The following is a 20,775-nucleotide window of genomic DNA, read 5'->3' as shown; positions in this document are numbered from 1 at the left end:
TGGCAAGCAGTCGGACTGGATTCCAGTGCGACTATCTTATCAGCAACTGGCCAGAGCCACCCGCCTTCGACTAGTCCATTTCTGCGGGGCCCCGGCGCTGCACGGGCAGCACCGTGGCCCAATCCGCTCTGCTTCGTCGGTCGCGCCATCATCGCAGTCTGAGAAATCGCACGAACGCCACATGTTCGCAATCAGTACGGGACTCGCATCTTTTTAACTGCCCACTCCTCACATCGAAGACAGTTTTTAGCGACATAACAACACACTTGCTTTGAAAACCGGTATGCACGCGAACATACGCGCGGTACTTTTGCAGCTGTCGTAATGCTGCCGCTGCCACCATGTACACGCCGGTAATGTACAATGCGCACCAAAAGCACGTATGGATGCATGCATAAATCAACAATTCCTTAGCAGTGTCGAGGCAGCGGACCATATTGATATTGATTCCCGCCTCAGTGCTATCGATTTCCGCCTCTCGGAATTGCGAGAAGTTTTACAATGTGTCGCAGAGGCCTTATGGCCAGATCACGTCTTATGGCCAAATAATACAGGACCTATGGTTTGCCCTGTCGGTTATGTGCATACCTGGAGCCCGTGATGTTGGCTGTACGGTCCCGGGAGTCCGTGATATTAGTTATCGAGATCCCGGGAGCAGGTGATCTTGGCTGTCGGGGTGCCGGAAGCCCGAGATATGTGGTGATCTGTGACGATCTCGGGATCGCGGGAGACCGGTGAGTGACGCGACTGCCACATCTCCGCAGCCTACCTGGGCCGGGCCGGGCCGGGCCGGGCCGGGCCGGGCCGGGCTAGGCTAGGCAGGCTAGGCAGGCTAGGCAGGCTAGGCAGGCTAGGCAGGCCGGGCGGGCCGGGCGGCCCGGGCCAGACGGCCAGGCGGGAGCACTCACCTCCTCACCGAAGTCGCCCGACTCCAGCTCAGTCAGACTGTCGTCAATCAGCACCTGGCGACGGACAACACAGGTAAAGCCGAGGCGCCACCACCCAGACGGCGGGCAGGCGGGCGCGGCCGGCCGGTGTCGGCAGCGGTGGGAGAAGGCACCTGGCCGCGCTAAGCCAACAGAGTAGTGGAATCTGCAGTCCAAAGAATACAGCGATGTTTTTGTTCGCTGGAAACGCGCTTCGCTGTTCAAAGTTGTAATCCGGCATTTGCATAACAAGCCGTAGTTTGCATAATGAGAGACGGCGTAATTTCCATCCAACAAAATGGTGCATGGTGAGGCGATGTTGCCCACTCACGACGTGTAGACGGCCTTACAAAACCGAGTTTCATTCCCGATGGAAATCGTGCACGACAGTAACCATTGTTTGTCTGCACACTGACGCAAGCGCCACAATCACGGTCGCCACCATCAGCCTTTCCACGCAGGCCACCTAAGCTGGCGCCCCGAAAACACATTGTGTTTTGCAGCGTTGAGCTCCGGGCGTAAACCGGCCTACTATTCCTGCAAACTGCCAGGCGCCGGGAGCAGCCAGCGCAAACACGTGGAGCGCGCCCATGTCCACGTAATCCAATCGCTCGCAGGAAGCCGACAGCGCAAACAGAGCGCAGCCACTTCGGGCTCCACCACGCCATAATCGAGCGGAACGCCCCCCGAAACTTTGACGAACGGGGCTGCCGGAGCTGCCGCGGACGGCCGCCGGGTCTCGGCCTTCGCCCGGCCGTGCTGAGCGGACGGCTGCCGTGGACGGCCGCCGGGTGCCGGCCGTCCGCCCCGGCCGTGCTGTCGACCAGCGCGGCCCGGAGCTGCCGCGGACGGCTGCCGGGTCCCAGCCGTCCGTCCCGGGCGTGAGACAAGCGACCCAGACTGCCGGGAGCCAATCACGGACGGACGGGACGAGAACACTGAGACGAGCGGTGGACTGGCCTGGGTTGCGGGCTGACGAAAACCAGTGTTGCCCGCCGGCGGAACGCCACGCTGGCGGCGCTAGTCAAATGAAAGGCGCTCCGCTGATTGCTTTAACAAAGGCAAAATAGCAATCAGCATAGCAATGGGCGGATTGATTGGCAATTCTGAACAGCAACAATTAGCGATGGAACAAACATGGGCCGGAGCAGCGATCAATAAAACGAACAACAACGGAAGGGCATAAGTTTCTGCACGATGGGCCATACGAATAGTGAGGTACAAACCTAAGGCGATCTATGAAGGCGATGTATGGAACTGATTTTCAATGATCTGCTGCAATAGCAACTCAATCACGTGGGACTTTGACCTCAACACAAATGCCTAAAACGTCAGGACGCGTGTACGCAGTTTTCAGATGGAAGTTAATGTTACTTATCAGCACTTTGAACGCCTGTGAATGCTGAAGGAGTTATATAACTGAACGGGTCTGGAAAAACTGCAACCTCGGACTAAAAGAAAACATGGGCGAGAGCTAAGGTAGAATGCTTATTTTTCCAGATCAATATTTCAATTTTGTCTTACCATGACAAAGTAAGATCAAGAGCCGTACACACGTTACAATCTTACAGCGAAAAATATTTCCCATACACCACTCTACACTATGAAAGACCAAATCCTGCTATATTCGAAGACGCATCAGGGAATGCAGAGTGATACATGCTTGATAACAATTCATAGAATATTTAAGAAAGCAGCGGATTAAACCAAAACGTGAACAGTTCCAGGACAAAATTCTACTGAATTAGAACGTGTCATTGAATATCGAAACACAAGCTACTGACACGTGCAGGAAACATGCATTGAGAGCAGTAAAATTGCCTGTTCGCTTTTTCGTTTTCCGTTCCAATTAACATGTACGTCAGTTTATGGTAAACAGCTAATTCTGTTCCGCGCCGGCAGTACAAAGTCTGCGCTAGCAGACAACTCAAGCGTAGCCGGATCATTTGTTGCGCGATCAACAAACATTTTTACATTTTCCTGTTGGCACAACCAACGAATCCAACAACGCCTGGTCGTAACCGTTCCGAAGCCAGGCAAAGCTCTCATTATCGCCACATAGGCCTTTATCACTTACAGTGTTGTGCACGTTTCCAGACTAAGCCATTGGTGCCCACGTGCATCATGCCTTCGAGATGCCATCAAAACCATTGACGTACAACTACCGAGCACTTATCTGACCTGGTCTGCCCTACTCAAAGTCTGTATGATCAGTGTATGTTACGTAACGACCAACCAAGTTCCAAAAGTTGAGAAAAGGCGACACGAACAAAAATTAAATCGTCTTTTTACGACGTCATGCCACCTAACATGTCAACACCGTCGAAACAAACGAGGCAACAAAAATCATCAACGGTACCCAGCTACCCAGCTGCCCTACGAACCCAGCCGTTAACTACGCTGACATAAATTAATTTAGCGGGAGACGGATTATTCGTCTGGGCCGTTCCCAGCGAATGCGCGGCTGATGCTGCCGACGGAAGTCTGCTTCCCGTCCCTGGGCACCGGCGACTAAATTGACGACGGCGGCCGACGGCGCTCGCCGAGCCGAAACCAGCGGCTGTTAGCGGCGGCGGCGGCGGCGGCGGCACGCGGAGCGCCCTGGACGGGGACACGCGCGCCGTGGTCGGCCGGAAGTCCCGCCACGACGGGCCGCGGCCGCCGGCGGCGCTGGGCTCCCTGAGTCGCACGCCGTGGCCCGGCCTCCGACCGCCGCCGACCGGCCGACCGCGTCCGACCGGACCTGGTTCGTCTGTATGGTTTTGTGTTGAGGTGCGAGACACGTTTATGTTAGTGTACATTTTTGCGTTGAGGCGCGAGTCGTCCATCGCTGTACTGTCTTGTCATGCACCGACAGTGACGCGGCCGAAACAACGCTCAGCTGCCACATATACAGGCGAGAACCGAACCCGAGCCAGCTGCGCGTCAGTCGGCCTCTCCGCCGCCTGCACTGCACGTCAACCGCTCACCTGGACGTGTCGCGGCAGGTGGATGGCGTGAGCGGCCGGCAGCAGGCGGTCCAGCGCATCGGCCTGCCGCGGCGGCAGCGCACCGGGCAGGCCGGCCGTCAGCTCGGCGGTCAGCAGCGCCCGCTGCACCAGCAACGCCGCCAGGTGGTCCACGTACGGCCGGTTCGCCGGCTCGCAGAAGGCGCTGACAACGGCGCGACGGGATCAGACGAGCGGGGTGACAGGCAGAGAGAGGCGCGACTGCTTTCTGAGCAGTAGCAGACAGGTTTTAAGGAAACATTCAACCCGAGAGTGCGCCTTAGAGTTTCTCAGTGTTCGGGAGAATACTACACACCACGGAAGAACACTAGCATCAGTTATAAGTCTCTTGTTTGGTCGTGCACGCCTCACCTGCGTGTGGAGCCGAACTCCAGTTTGAGCAGTTGCCACAACTCTTGACCCAGCTGGTCCACCTCGAGCGCCGACAGACTGCGGAGCGGGCAGCGGGCGTCAACAGTAGCGGCGGGCACACCAACCGGACCGTCAACCCGACACCGCACCATCAATAGCGGACGAACACAAAGCGTGACCAGGCGAACCCAGCGAAGCCCAACGAACGTACCCCAAACAGTGCACAATAATTGATTTAAAAGGAATGGCATTGTAACGAATTCAGTATCACAAGCGTCCCTATCCGCCTTTTTTCATTATAGAGTGTTCCACATTTGTATGGGGCTTTCAACTGAAAAAGCCATCTTAAAGATCCTTCGGCGCAGTCCACAGCCTCGCCCTTCTTAAGACCTAACCCCCTCTGGTTTCTGAGCTACACGCTCGCGAAGATGTGCGAACTATTTCGTGCAGACTATTTCAGGGTCAGCAAGGCATCAATGACGCTATGACGACGTCATTCAAATCCGGTCATTCCATCGGCCATGCAGCGATTAAAGCCAATGTAAAAAATAATCGTCGAGTCGTTCATATCCGGCGTTCGCGAGCACGACTTCAAGATATAACGGCCGTCCATTGGCTATGAATGTTGTGAAATGTATGATGACGCAACCAAACAATGACACATTGGGAAGTATATTTGCTAAATATAGAAAGTGTTGTCTACAGCAGTCATTTTCACTTCAAAGTATACCAATAGTCATACCAATAGTCAAATGAGCCTATTTAATCATATCTGATGCTTGCTTCAGAGTCTTCACATGTGGAACATTCCCTTTAAAAGCCACAGGCGTTTAAACCAGCCCCAGCAGTGAATGCAGGATTTTGGTAAAGCCATCGTACACCCAGTGTGTTGAAGACGAGAGCCTGCTACTGAAAACCGCGGACACATATCACGCTCAACAACCTCTTGGAAAAAAGTTTGGTAACCCTCTGTCCAGTGCGCACAACGTGGGACGCGTGTATCTAGAGAGGGCGCCTGAGCGTTCATAAGGCGTCGCTATTAACATCGAACAGGCGGATGCTCCCCAGACCAAGTCGGACGAGTGACCGGACATGAGTACAATTTCGAAGACAATATACAACTGAATGTTGAGGAACAAGCTCACCACATAACGAGTAGTTTAAATATGAATTGAGCTTTCTATCAAATGTTAACACAAAATCCGGCCATCGCCCCTGCGGTTTTCCGCATAAAAAATAATTCAAGTCACCTTCCAGCAGAGAAGAAGAAATGAGAAAACTTTACAAAAACAGCGTAGTTAAATTTTAAAAAAAAAGACAGGGGGTTTTTCGCACCAACAATCACCAAACTCCACATCGGGCATCTGTAGTTCACATTTATTTTGTTGTAACTACTTTGACAAAATATCTAACTTACAGGCGTCTGTGTCTCTAACGATACGTTCCGTTCATAACATGCCTTGACGACTGATCAATGTCGGATGCATAGAACCAACCCGGAATAATGGCCCCCCTGATCAATGTGTGCCATCCCCATTCAGAGCTACATGCCAAGCACACATCCGAGTTACATTCCATTCGCAAGCATCACGACAACCAAGCAAAAATTATCGTGGCATTCGCGCGCTTTGGCGTCTCCATGATACATTCAGCCAGGTGTTCATCCATTATTTCCTTCGTCCTCAGTCTCCCCGCCAGCCATATTCATCAATGCAGTGCTGACACTACGACACATGACAACGTCGACCACCTGATCCTCGCGACGTCACTGACCTGCTTTCGGGTATGGCCAGCACCACCACCAGCTCCTCCTGGCAGGTCACGGCCACGTGCACGGGCGTCCCGCCCACCGTGGTGCGAACCCTGCCGGTCAGGTGGTAAAGTCAGCAGGTCAGCGGGTCAGGCACCGGCCGGCCGCCCAGCCGACGGCGCGGCGCTGAGCTGCACAGCAGGGCACCAACGCCGGCGGGCCGATGGGAGGCGGCGTCCAGTCACTGGACGTCAGCAGCCGTGTTTCACCGCCACCACAGTGCGTTAACCAGGCCGGCAGCGATCATTCGGCGCGTTCCTGTTGACGGCTGACTGCTCGCCGACGCCGACTCCCGAGCACGCGGCTCGACACATCGTCGCCAGCGTCCGCTGCCACCTCGGACGACCGGCGGCGGCGGCGGAACCGCGGTCGACCGCGGCGCAGGAAGCGGCGGACGTCCGGCTCATCCGGCGGCGGCAGCCGGGCGCCGCGGTCGCGGACCGGCCAGCGGTGCGCCGTCGGCCGGAGACGGACGAGCCGGCGGCGGCTGGCAGATGGCCGCGCCCGCCGCCGCCAGCGGTCAGCGCTGACGGACGAGCGCAGCGGCCGCCGCCGAGCGCCAGGCCGACCGCCGCCGGGAACAGGTCGGCGCCCCGGTGGTCGGAGCGAAGCGGTGTGATTTAGAGCGGCCGCCTGACGCACGGATGGGGAGGGAGTTACGTGGCGCCCAGCACATGGCCGACGAAACAGCCGGAAAAGATAGATGCGACTTAAAACGGCCGCCAGCGATAAAGACGGGATTATAATGTGCGTCCACCGGAGCGCGTCGTTGGCCAAGATATCCCAGGGCGATAGATGCAGCCTAAGATGACTGCCAGGCACAGCTGACATTGTAGCAATACAGCCCCGGAGAAGTTGCCGTAATCATTTCGACGACTTTCAATTTCATACCGGCACGGCACAGCTTAACAAATAGATGCAGGCAAATTTTTCACCGAGACGATCGCCCCATAAACAGTCGGGGGCCGTTTGCATTGACGAACAATTTGACACGATGTACAAGAATTTTCCGGCGTGCCTGACGAGACATCCTATAAAATGCACCACGAATACATGGGTTGCGCCAACACTGGAGCCGTACTGTTGATGACATGTACATTACCGTGTTGTGATTTGTTATTTTTTGCTGAGGGAGTACCAACTATAGCCCCCAGTAGCATCCCGTACCTAAGGTTGAAGACGGCCGCATTTCTGGGGGTCCCGGAAGTTTTGAAAGACTTCGAACAGGCTCTTCCACTCTCTATAAGCCCACCTAGGTCGTGGCAGGGCCTGAAACGTCCGCTTCCACTGATTGGCTTGGGGCCCGCCCCCGGCTGGAGCGCAGGCGTGCTAATGGACACCGCGACACGAGGCACGCAAAATATCGACGACTAATGTAGAAATGATTACACACAACGCGCAGCGCGCCGGCACGGCCGCAAAGAAATACAGTTGACCGCAGGCTGGTGTTGACGCCCGTTTCCAGGTGCCGCTCGGGACCTGGCTAGTATGCGGCGGCAGGTGGCCGAAGGACAGCGTCGGTCGGCACATCAGTCATCGCTAGTCGTCCGTCACTGCTGACACCTGTCACAGCCTACGAGCGGTGACGCTGCGGCCAGCTCGAGCCACCGGCCGCGCCATCAATAGGCCGGGTCAAAGCACTCCAGCCGGCACGCAGCGCACCGGAGACGGCTGCATCGGGCTTCGTTCATGGATGGATGCATGCAGCTAAACTGAATGCCAACGGGCCCACAAAAGCCATTTTGCAGTTACGTGTTTTCTAGATTGAATGCTTGTTTTCACTTAAGCAGAGTGGGTCGTAGCGTCACTAGAGACTTCGCCAGTGTCAGTTCACGGTGGTTTGAGCAACGCGGTCGGCGCCCGTCTGCTTTGGCTATAACGAACGTTCCTAGAGCTGCGAATTTCGCAAAGGCGCCTTGAAACACCGGCCAAGGCCTGACATTGCAAACGCCCTCAACGGAAATGTTGCAAGTCTGCAGTGGGCCCTCCAGCAGCTTAGGCGTAGAACAACCGCTTGAATTAGCAACGCAATGCAGGTGAACGAAACCGGCCTCGGCATTCCATTAGATGCTAGTCACAATTTTAAGGAAATAGTCAGGCGTCAAGGGCAAAAGGCTGGGAAAGGACCATATGCTTTAGAACGAGACACAGAAGCGTACTTTTGCGTTTTCCCTGGAACGAGAAAAAAGTAGTTGTAAGAGTTTTAGACCCCGACTAACCCGGGCACCTGACAAGCAGAGTATAAACACATAGCGCGAATATCCTTCAGTCAGCCGTTGCATGGCGTGGGAATCACACATGCTATTTCTTCTACCCAGCTAGACAGCCAGCTGCGCTATATATCGGTGCGTCCTTTATGCCTAACACCGGGTGTTCCAACGCAGTAGGTGAGCTCAAATGTGCCTTCTGACTTGTATTTGCACTTGTTACAAGTTTCTCCGCCGGCTGGCGTTTCAGGTATGCGGTTCGTTACAACGTTCGGCAGTTTGATCCGTTACAATATCATGACGTCGGATACCGAAATATGCACGAAGTCGGCAGTTGTAACAATCGCAGCCTAAGACCACTGCCAGAGATACCAGTAGAATCGCAGCAATGAATACATCCCCAAAAACATGGCCGTGGTCATTTCGCAACATCTTTTGACCAGGCTTCTGCTTGTGATTAGGTGTGTGAAGCGATTTCGAAGGAATTATGTTCTAGGTCATGAAAGGCGGGAGACTTGTCCTACAGCTGGTGGTCGGCCGGTTCCATCGGATTTGGGTCTTGACTTCCGTCAAGTCGAACTCATCGTCCCCCCCCCCCCTCCAAACAACAGCTGAATGTGTTTTTGGGTCATGCTAAGATCTTCATACCGAATGAGGGGCTCGTCAGCTGGCAGTTCGATGCTTCGTTCCGTTCCGTTCTTTTCCGTCTGCGTTCCGCCGCCCCACAGTGGCCCAGGGGCACGCGCGGTTTGTCTACAAGCTTTCAAGAAAACTCGTGTTGGCTCCGGATCCATCTGGTTTGGTCGTGCTTCACCCGTCATTGCACTGAATTGGGCAGCTTCGTGGCTTCTTTTTCCGGACGGGAGCAATTCCAGAGCCAGGATCTCCGCGTGACTGGTGACGGCGAGCATCGCTTATTGTTCAGCGATGCTGGCAGCAGACCAGAACACTCCACACCCAGGCTGTTAAAGCCTTACAGTAAAAAGCCGGTTTGAAAGGAAGTGTGCGCTGCATTTTGAGACCAACATCTGATGGCGTAGTAGAGGTGGGTGGAAGGGGAACTGGTGCCGGCACCAGCTGTCCGGCCGCCCGGCCCAGGCCCAGCGCGGAGGTGGGCCACAGTGGTGACGCCGGTCCAGGTGCTGGTGGCACATCATCCCGACGAAACAAATACGGTCAGACATCAGGGGTTAGAAGAAACAAAACCCTTCCGGACAGCTCGACCAAACCAAGATGACAGAATGGAAAGCGTGACAGCGGATGCACTTCAACGTTTCATCAAGGCTGCGAAGACGGTCCTCGACACCGGATCTTGTAAACAAGCCCCAAAAAACGCTCGCTGAGCTGGAGCGCGACGACGTGATTAAGAGCTCGAGCTTCTGGCGACGAGCGCCACCGACCGGTCGGGATAACTCAGACGGGTGAGGCGGACGGCTGAGACCATGGACGCGGTCTGTTCAACTACCGCGTCCTGTCGGAGTCAGTAGCTCCAGTGGCCCCAAACCGATCTCCCAGGCAAGCGACCGTGGTAAATGGCGGAAGAAGACAGGAAGAGGAAACTGTTGGTATCGAAGGGGCGTCCGATAAGGACACCTTTGATGTGCTCCCGTGATCACCAAAGACGTAGCAGTTGCTCCAAAGATCGTGCATGACACAATTCTCTGTAAAGCTCAGCTTTGCCGCCGGAGATTCGATGCAGGCAGACGTCAATGCGAGCATTTCACGCACCGGCGCCGCAGTGCTCGGGAGAACGCCTGGACGACAGTGCATTGAGGAATACAGATAACACGTGTCCAGCGTTCTCGACTGTTGCTTCGGCATTTCGCACGGTGCCAGAGATGGGCCACGACGGAGGCGACTCGCATCGCAGAGATCCACTCGGCGTCAAAATCTGTAGGGGCTTAAATACCACCAACTGAAAACTACCTTAGATTAGACTGCATCATGTCATCGGCCGCGGCCCGGTCAGGTGCGGCCTTGGCCACGCCACCGGAAGTCGCGACCTTGACCTTGCCCTTATCAAACGCCAGCTGCGACCTTGACTGCTGCCCAGGTCAGCTGCTCGTGGAAGACGGGGCTGGTTTGCTTTGGAGACGATTTTCGATGTGTGACGTGCACTAAGGCACCAGTTTCCATACGTCGCACACGTCACATGTCGCTCTAACAGCAGGATCGTACGTGGTGCCATCTCATCGAGGGTTGCGCAATGTGCCGAATGTCGTCTCTTTCTCGCGGGCCGATCAGCCATGACACCGTTCAGGGGTCCCACCATATTGGTGTAAGGTTCTTCTCGTTTGTCATGAAGACCCTTCACTGTTCGCTGGAGCCTCTTTCTTGGCCCTGCCACGGCAGTTTCGAGTGCTCAGGTGCCGTCCTCATTAGTCTTGGGTTTTTCCATGCGTTCTGAGAAAACAGTTCGTTCTGTTTTGCCTACGTTTATTTTGGAATTTTGGTTTGCAGCTAAGTTGTCTGTTCTCTGTGGGTTGGTAAAGGGCTGAACGCTGTGAAAAGGTGAGCCCTTTTTAAACAGTAATACACCTTCCGCCCCAAATACATGGCAAAATTCATTGCATGAGTGAGTCAGGGAACCATAAAAAAGTCCAGGGTCGCAGCGTCCAGTGTTCATACCGTCCAGGATCGAAGCGTCCAGTGTTCATTAAGTCCAGAAAACGTCCCATTCCGTGCCCATTCCCGCCGCTGCTGCCGGGACCCCAAATGCCGGGGTACACTCGGTTGCTCAGTGGCCCTTCATATTGGTATCAGGTTCTTTCCACTTGCTTGGGGTACCCCGTGCTGTTGCTGGGGCCACATAAGGTGACGCTCCGAGGCACTCGATGCTCAGGGGCCCTCTTCATTGACCTATGGCTCTTCCCTTTTTAAGCTTATTTGCTGAGGACCCTTGACTTGTCCGAGCAATCTCTGTTAATCTGCCCGGGCACTCTTTATTACACAGGGGTGTTAATTCATGTACACTGATCTTGAGTTATTGCCCTTTGTTCAGGGGATCCTGTACTCCGACCGGGTCCTATATGTTAGCCTGCCGAGGTGCTCCCGATCGTTCAGGGGTCCCACCATATTGGTGTAAGGTTCTTCTCGTTTGTCATGAAGACCCTTCACTGTTCGCTGGAGCCTCTTTATTGGCCCTGCCACGGCAGTTTCGAGTGTTCAGGTGCCGTCCTCATTAGTCTCGGGTTTTTCCATATTGTAGGAGGGCCTACGCTGTTGACGAGGACCTAAATCTTAATCAGTTTTATTGAGGCTCTACTTCTTACCGACCGATGGCTGAATTTGCGGCTATGCCGATTACGCCGATGAATTCGTTCGTCATTGTCGGGCACAATTGTACACGCCGCCGACGTCGTGCACCTTATTTCCGTTGATTATTGAATTTGTGACGATTGTTATACTTGTACGTTACGTTTTAACAGATTTTGAAGAATAGGACATTCTGCATTCCCTCGGAACAGACAAAGCAAAAGCTCTTTATTAGCCTTCAGACATCAGCTGATCTCATCAGCTACCCCGCTAACCGTATATAAGCTAGGAATCAAGCTTGTGCTTGATTTTGATGGTATTTAGCAGCCAAGTTAAGTGTATGTTGCCATGTTTTCTTCGAGATACTTAGCCTTAAAATGACAGAATGCACCATGTTCCGACGAAAATGAACAAGCTCCATGTATTTGCGTACGAAGCACGCTTAGTTTTCGCGGGCTGTGCGCAGTAAGCTAGGCTTCCGTATACAAACTGCATACATGAATATTAAAACTCAATGGCCGGAATACGAGGATTTTTGGTGGATAAAAACCTGAACTATAGGGAGTTCACAAAGTAAGAGACCTTCTTCAGTTTTCTAGCCTTTGTGCTCCTGGCCGATCTGGGGCTCATTGCGGACACATGGTTTCCTGCTAGGAACTGTGGTCACTGACCAGCAATGTGGGTCCTTCATTGTTTCAGATGTCCCGACGAATGTAGGATGCCCTCTTATTGGCATTTAGAAATCTTGGCCTTGTCTCTGCTCGGGAAATAACCTATAGGCCCCAGAATAGCACGGAACGGACTGCTCGATATGGCTGTTCTCAGTCAGTTGCTTCAAATAGAGACACAGTCACACGGGCCTCCGGTCAGTGTTAGGGCTACTCTTACATTTTGGGGTCCGGCCTTCGGGCTGTGATCCTTCCATACGATCCTTGTGCCCTTCGTGATCCTTGTGATCCTTGATGTGATCCTTTCTGCCCTTCGGACCCTTTCATCAGGCTCTTGATCTTAGGCCCCAAGCGATCAAAAAAGGTCCTTCGAAATCCATGGGACCCTCGGAGCCTAAGAGGGAGGTGGGCGGAGTCTAAGTGAGAGAGCTTAATTCGGTTCCCGCGAAAACAAAGTTTTAGGGGCCATTTTAAGTGTCCCTGGAATCTTGCATCGCTTTAAAATGAATTCTTGGGATGATTCTGGTGTTCCAATTTAAAATGGGGGCTCATAAAAATAAATGCTATGATGCCCCGCAATCAAGGTACTGCTGCCTTTTCACCGTAGGAGCCAAACCAGGATTTCAACAGTGTAAGGCGGGGCAATTGTGCTGCCCCTGTATTTCGGTGTCCCTTGAAAGGGAAGTTTTGGAGCACCTTCAACTGTTCTTTCAATCGCCCACTTGCATTTGGTGTCTCAAGGAAATAAATACAATGCTGGTCCGAAAGGTGCCGCTTGGCCCAATAGGTCGATGCAGGATTACGTTCATGGAGAAGCGCGGGCATTGTGATGACTCGTAAAGCCCCAATGACAACGTAGGCTGTTGGTCCCTGTTTCCCTGAACAGCGTGCCCCATCCCTGAACGGTCCGATTCAGATTTTTTCCACAGTGAAAGGCACACCGATTGTTATGCCGGTGGACATTGGCGCCCTTTTCAAAATTATGTGTTTTTTTTAGCTTTATAAATGCCTTGATTTAGTACCACTTGGCGATCAAGATGATGTCGCCCTTTAAGGACGGTTTTGTGCGTCCTTGCCCAGGAGTCCGATCCAGGAGTTTATCAGGGCGGAAAGCTCAACATTGTTATGCCCCTGGAATTAATAGCTCTTTCAGAATAAAGGGCTAGGGACCTTTCTGGTGCTCTCTGGAATTGGGTGCTTCTTGAAAATAAAGTTCATGTTGCCCCGAAATGAAGGACTCGGTGCTCCCTCACCGCATGGGCCGACGCAGGGTTTCGTCGACACCACGGCACGGACGTCGTGGTGCCACTGCAATTTGGTGTCTTATAAAAATATAGGTTTTGTGGTTCCAAAATGAAGGGATTGTTGCCCATTTGCGATGAAATTTGGTGCCTCTTCAGGGCTTCCAAACCTCCTTGAGCCCAACGGGGTGAGGAATGACCCCATGGCCCCTCCCCCTCTGGACCCGCCCCTGCTTTGTGGCGCCTCAGGGAGTGTGTGCCTCTGGAAAATAAAAGCTGAGATACCCGGTAATGGATTTTTTGTGCTCTCCCGTGGAACAGGCAGATCGAGAATTTAGCAACGGCGAAAGACATAGACATATAAATGCGTAGATATTGTGATATCCATAGATCTTGAACGCTGTTTAAAACCAAAGCTTTGGAAAGTTTAAATTGCCCACTTAGATAGAGGGGCCCTTTAAAATGAAGGTTACGGTGCCGCGGAAGGAAAGTTATGGTGCTCCAAACTGAACATTTTGGTGTTCCCTGGCCTAAGGGGCCAATTCAGGATTTCATCAGGGCAGGAGGCACAACACTGCTGTATCCCTGAGAAAATGAAGGGTTTGGGCCGGTTATGATGTACCCGGATTTCAGTGTCTATCGAAAATAAATATTTGTGGTCATTACTGGTGCCCGTGAAATTTTGGGGCCTTTTCAAAATAAAGGTTATGTGGATACGAAATGAAGATTGTGCTGTGCCTTCACCATTATATTTTGTTGCCCCCCCCCCACCCCAAGGGGCAGGAGGCATAGCCCCATCCCACCGCCTACCCCTCTGGATCCGCCATTGGTCAAGGTCGGTTGACGAGACACTCCTCATCGCCTGTAGCCACAAGGCGTAGCCTGTTATTTCTTCTTAATTTGTCGTTCGGCTCCTCGCATCAGGCCCATTTGTCACTTTGGTGTGCACCTAAACATAACCGTGTTGTGTTTATAACTGCAAAATCCGATTCTATGCTCCGAAGTGTTGTCTGCACATGCCATGTAGCTGACGCTTTCCTCGCACGAGGCATGTGTACTGGGCCATGCTGCCACTAAACTCTCGCCACGCAGGCTGCAAGCACATGTTTCCTTCAAGTCAACATATGTCCTTTATCTGAACCAGTGGTTCAGATACGCACGCGAACAGGTACGCAAGCTGTGTTGCTACATACAGCCCGCTGCTAGACGTCCATTGCATATTGCATCGCTCATCCCGTTTCAAGAGCATTTGCAATAAGCGCCGCTGTTGTATATACATACATATATATGTATATATGTATATATATATATATATATATATATATATATATATATAATATAGCACACGCTGTTCCTACTTCCATTACCACGGACGTAGCAAAACAATGAAACGAACTGTGCATATTAAAAACTATAGCTGCCATATCCATTACACACACATACACGCACGCATGCACGCGCACGCACGCACGCACGCACGCACACACACACACACACACACACACACACACACGCACGCACGCACGCACGCACGCACGCACGCACGCACGCACGCACGCACGCACGCACGCACGCACGCACGCACGCACGCACGCACGCACGCACGCACGCACGCACGCACGCACGCACGCACGCACGCACGCACACACACACACACACACACACACATATATATATATATATATATATATATATATATATATATATATATATCTGTATCGTGGTTGTATTTCTCCTGGCCTCATGCAAAGCCTGATTCACTGACTTCTGAATTACGCTGTGGCGGCCATCGGTTGCCTTGGCCGATCAGCTGATTGTTCGCATCATTTTCGTTCGTGCCAGCCTCCCTGTTGTCAAGCGCGTGAAGTTCGGCGCGTGGATGAAAATGTTCTAATGGCATTCACAATTGGTCGGACAGGGACGTTTCCCGCTTTGGGTTTCGCAGTCGTTTAGCACCAGACCCCAGACAGATCGCGACTTGTCACGTGTGAGTTGGTTTTCGGAGGCAGGCTTAGTGTAAGATGAAACAGGGAGTAAGTAAATATGGAAGTAAGGAAACATTCTTGCCTCACATGGTTGCCATTGTCGACAAAATAAGACATGCAGACATAACACATGCAGAAGGGATATCACCATTAACCACATATTTCTAAGCATTACGTGATATCAATTCACACATTCGCATTCTGATTCTGGTGACACATAGCTCTCGTTATACAACTCTGTTCACAACTAGGCATGATATTACGGAGACCACAAAAAACGTGAGAGGAAACATCAGTGCACGGTATGCTGTCACTTCAACCGAGACATGCATCAGAAAAAACCTGCCTCCGCCTGAAATGGCGGAAAAAATCAAATTAAATGGCAGAACCTGCCGCCACCCTACTGCCCACCGGCCACGTATCCGCTAAACACCGACAACATGATGTTCTGACCTTTGCCTCGGTGTTCCTATACGCGATCGGCTGTTTGTCGCCGAACGCCTACACTTTTGCATCTCACGTTTCAAGAGCATTTGAAGCATGACACACGTACTGGGCTTGCCGTAAACGCACTGCGTGCTCCTACTTCTATGATCAAAGACTTAGCGAAACGATGAAATGAGCTGAACGTATTGAAAACTATTATGATCATATTCAAATTGTATACCCGTATCTTTGTCATATTTCCTTCGGTCTTATGCGTTCACCGCAGTTCGTCTTACGCCATAACGGCGATCGGTTGCCTTGGTCGATCATCTTATCGTTCGCGCCATTTTCATTCGCGCCAACCTGCCTGTCGCCAAGCGCGTGTGGACAGTCTGGCGCGTCAATGAAATGTTCTCGTTGTTCGGACAGGGAAACTTTCGCGAGCATCCGAATCTTTCGGTGCCAGCCCATGGACAGAGCACAACTTGTTGCGAGAGACCTGGTCTTTTGGGACGGGGTCAGCGTGAGGTCAAGCTAGGAGCAAGTAATTATGGAAGGAAGCAAACATCGCTTTTTCCTGTTTTGCCCGCTATGGCTTCAGTTATTAACAAAATGAGGAATATCGTTTCACGAAAAATCGTTGCCGGTGTCCAACGCAGCAATAACATGACGTTTAACCCTCGCCATGATAGGCGGTGGTAATGGGCGCTGCATGACCCACAGCAGTCGATGCGCCCTAAAACCCCAAACCATCATCATCGATAGGCGGTAATTATGACACGTGTTTTGATACCAAAACGTGTTTCTAGATTTTCCGGCTTCGGAGTAGCGGCAGTTTGTGATGAGCACTCGAAGGCGGTCTATGGCTGGCTAAGGCAGCAGGCGTCAAGAGAATTACTCTACAGAATGTACTCAGAATCGAACAAGACACATGCCAATTTGAGGTTCGTGTCACTGCAAGGCTTGTTCTCGTCAACTAAAATAAAGCTACAGAATGCACTTTTCTGTAAAATTCGACTTTTGACCTGTCAACCACATAAAAACTAGTACCGATCGTGAGATCGTGTTCAGAACAATATACTGCTGCTCTCGGCAAGCTCTATCTTTATGAGCTTGGAAACGCCGGGGGAGGGTCGTATCAACCCCCTCCCCCCAACCCCCTCTCCCCCTATCAGTCCGAGTTATGCAGAACGGCGAATCAGGGCGATGGCTAAGACATACAGCGAGCATAGATACTTAAACATACGTACGACGCACATGCAGAAGGGATGTTACCATCAGGAACATATTTTCTGAGCAAATATTACACAAATCTACCCTTTTGCACTCCGATCTGTGAGTGCCAAAGCTCTCTCCTTATGTCACTCTGGTCATAATTCGGCCAGATATTCCGGAGGCTAGACAATCTTCACAAGAAACAGAAAATTGCACGATATGCTGTCATTTTCACCGCAAGAGTCACCTAAATAACTTGTCACCGTCAATCACGAAAACATATATGATGCACGTGAGCATTTGGCGTGGCAGTGTTTTTGAGACATAAGTATTGTTGAAGGTTCATTCACATTGCCCTGCCATGAGACTGTCGTTAGTGAACGGGAACGCACCAAAGCTAATTTTCGATAAGAAATCCGATCGATTCAACCTACAATAGCCCTTTGTCTTGGCCGATTTTGGACCACTACCTGGCGCGAAATCTGATGCATGACTTAACCGCATGTCCCGAGTGAGCGGCCAGATGGGGTCCACGAGTTTACCAGAGCTTCTTGGACTGTTAGACGCCGCTACGGTATTGTCATAATTTTCATTTGGTAACATTTTTGCTCTTCTCATTCAGCATGATCTTTTTTGAACTTCACAGTTCCAAAAAGAGCTCTTCCCAACGTGTTCCTGGACCCCTCGACCGTCTCCCACCGCCCACCTACCCCCCCCCCCCCTCAACAGCCAGACCCTAATAGTTTTCAGCCAAGACTTGAGACCCCATGCATTTCTCGATTGGGGCTGGAGGACCTTTCCGTCCGCTTTCAGATTGCCAATCGGTTACTATTATTACACATTATGCATTGGTCCCCTCTCTGACGCCGAAGGCCCTCTGACCGGGATGGTTGACCCTGGATCAACGCGGGGCCACTAACCGTCTCAAAAAGGTGCCAAGAGTATCGGGTTTAATAAATAGCACAGGGATCCCAGTTCGAGGCATTTGGACCCTAGAGAAAACGGGCAGAGGGACCCTGTCCGGTGCTGGTTCCTGACTGACATGAGGATCTTCCATTAAGGCACCCGTCAAGGAGGAAGAGAGGGGGGGGGGGGAGGCTCCGGTCCAGCACGAGCGAAATCCCTAGATGTCCGACACGTCCGGCTGTCCGGTCCGCCGGGATGTGTGCCGCGGCGAACCGAATGAAACCGAGGCAGGGGCCTCGAGCTCTGACGCAAAGATGGTGGCGTGCCCGACTGAGCTAGCAGCGTTTCGACCGCGGACGGGCTGCCCCACGAGCAAGCCTCGCGCGCGTATGGCGGGGTTCGGTTCTTGGGCGAGGGATGGCGCGCGAGTGAATGCGTTCTTTTTTTGGCGGCCGGGCTGCCTCGTCCGCCAGCTCGCCGCGGGCGTGGCTGCCGGCCGGACCGTCGAGCTGGGCCGCCTCTTGGCTGGCCTGAGTGTCCGAACTCCCCGTCCGACCGATTGCACATGATTACTCCCACATATATACAGTGACTGAGCGGAAGCATTGTCTGCAAATTGGGCGGCGGCGGTTTGTTTGTCGAGACGGGCTGTAATACCGATTGCGGCTTTACGTCTCACCGGCTGCTATGGCTATTTCGAGGCGGAACGCCTCTATTACGCATTTAGCGGGCATTAGGTACGAGGGATGCGGTAGTGTTGTGGCCAGGACTCCATCTATTACGCATTCATCAGGCAATAGGTACGTCGGATGCGGTAGTGTTGTGGCCACCACTCCATCTCAGCATAGAAAAGTTTAGAGATGAGCACCCTAACCACAAACCACCGTGCCACCATCGCCCCTCTGCGGCGCGAATTGCACCTGTCTCGATAAACTCCAGACTGGTGTTGCTGGGCCCCAAATTCCATACTTACGAGGTTCTGAAGCGTAACAGGAAGAAAGCGTGTCAAGATTGATGAAGTGGATGGCGCATACAGCTCACGATTCTCCCAATTCATTCAGCTTATCTATCGCAAACCAGCTCAGTGACATACACTCGGCTCCGCTGTTCAGATGGTGAATCAACAGCGCCTTTAAGCGCGGCACGCGCGCAGTGTTTGCGTGGCGTTTGGCAGGCAGCTGAATACATTCACAGCCAACGTTTGCTTTTTACTTCCTATTTACTTGCAACCATGAGTGCGGTTCCCTACTCAGTTGCAGGGGTTTCACCCCCGCCGTAGCTTGGGTTGCAGCCTGCAGATTTGTGAGAAAGTGGGCCAAATTCTGAAAGAAATCAATTCGTTGGCATATTATCACGGTACTCTTCGTTGCATTTTCATCGCTCCGCCAACCAACCTATTTTGGTAAACCACGCTCGTTTGAAACGTACTTAATCGAAGAAACGAGTAGGCTGGGCCATTGAGCGTGTCTCACCAGGGAGTAGTACCTGGATTCACCTGATGAGACAGCCCCCACCCCCTCTCTTTGAGAGTAGAGGCATGTAGAATTCAGAATGAGTCCCGTTTGCAGGAGCATGTGAAAGAGTTTGCAACTGGAGGAGGGCGGGGAATCAGTCAAATAAAATCGCTAACAACATAGGTTAGCGGACCAGGAGCTGGAGATCTGTATCCGCGACTACCTGGAGCAGACATCAAATCAGTCAGCCTTACACATCAGTCATCAATTCCTTCAAAAACTGAGAAACATCATCGAACAGTACAGTAAATAAGAATACACATGGAGTAAATACCAAAACCAAATACCGCGGAGAATCTTATCCATAGCCCACAATACCAAACAGCAGGCAAATACCGCGGAGAATCTTATCCATAGCCCACAATACCAAACAGCAGGCAAACCGACAAGTGCTTTCCACGATTACCGTGCAGCTACTGCCGAATAACCAGCTATTTCCGATGCCACGAGGGATCAAAGTTTTTGATTCTTTAATTCGCCTGCTGCCAAGGGCGTGCTGACACGGCAAAGTTTGTGCGCTTAAACAAAACGTCGCCCATATCCATGCACAGTGCTTTAAATGGGCAGCGCTGTACCGCATGACGTCACTCGTCGACTGAAGTGGGTGAAATCGGCTCCGGTAGCCCTCTATCGGGCAATATCCGAAACCATTACGTGAAGGGTTGCGAGGAAGTGGGACAGTTACTCTGTTTACACGGGCAGCCCAGGTTAATTCGAATCAGGATCGAAACGGATCATGGGACAAACCCCTCGCCGAGGTGCGTTTATAAGGGTGAAAGCGGCTTTACGTCGGATTAACGGTCAATGATTCGATCTCGCTTAGTTCGAACCAAGGAACGGATTATGGGCGAAAACTGCGTTTTCGAGGCGAACTGAAAAAAATGCCGGTACTCTGCGTATGGATGGCGGGTGTCAATAGCCGTGGTGGGCGCTTTGAGGGCGAGGAGGAACATGGACTCTGTTGGAAACACGATCTGTACGGGACTTGCAGGCTTAATAGCCACGGCACAAGCCATAGCACTTAAAACACAAAAGTTGTGTAGTCAGCACTGCCAAATCTGTCTCATAGGTAGTGTTTTATGAAAATTTTATTAGTTGTTCTGAGCCATGTTAATATTGTGCATTGCAAGGAGCACGATCATAGAAGTTTGCACAAAACGGGAAAAACTGATTTACAGATATTCAAGCATATATTTCTGCTAGAAACAGTTTCTTTGATCACAGGTATTCAATCAAGAATGACAAGGAAGTGAACTGGTAAAT

The 20,775-nt window shown here is 52.1% G+C and overlaps 1 protein-coding gene across 1 annotated transcript in view; it reads right to left on the bottom strand.

Moving 5' to 3' along the window:
- The window catches only part of in (inturned planar cell polarity protein), a 101,294-nt gene that overhangs the window by 32,752 nt on the left and 47,767 nt on the right, over nt 1-20,775 (bottom strand). Inside the window, exons 7-10 of the mRNA XM_037231672.1 lie at nt 6,059-6,148; nt 4,286-4,363; nt 3,896-4,079; nt 909-962 (exon numbers count right to left, since the gene is read on the bottom strand). Of these exons, the coding sequence (XP_037087567.1) occupies nt 909-962; nt 3,896-4,079; nt 4,286-4,363; nt 6,059-6,148 (406 nt within the window). The remainder of the gene's footprint in view (nt 1-908; nt 963-3,895; nt 4,080-4,285; nt 4,364-6,058; nt 6,149-20,775) is intronic.

Source organism: Pollicipes pollicipes, unplaced genomic scaffold (assembly GCF_011947565.3).
Source record: "Pollicipes pollicipes isolate AB1234 unplaced genomic scaffold, Ppol_2.1 Scaffold_6686;HRSCAF=7923_pilon_pilon_pilon, whole genome shotgun sequence".
In the NCBI taxonomy this organism is placed as follows: Eukaryota; Metazoa; Arthropoda; class Thecostraca; order Pollicipedomorpha; family Pollicipedidae; genus Pollicipes; species Pollicipes pollicipes.
This window is presented reverse-complemented; position numbering and strand designations above follow the sequence as displayed.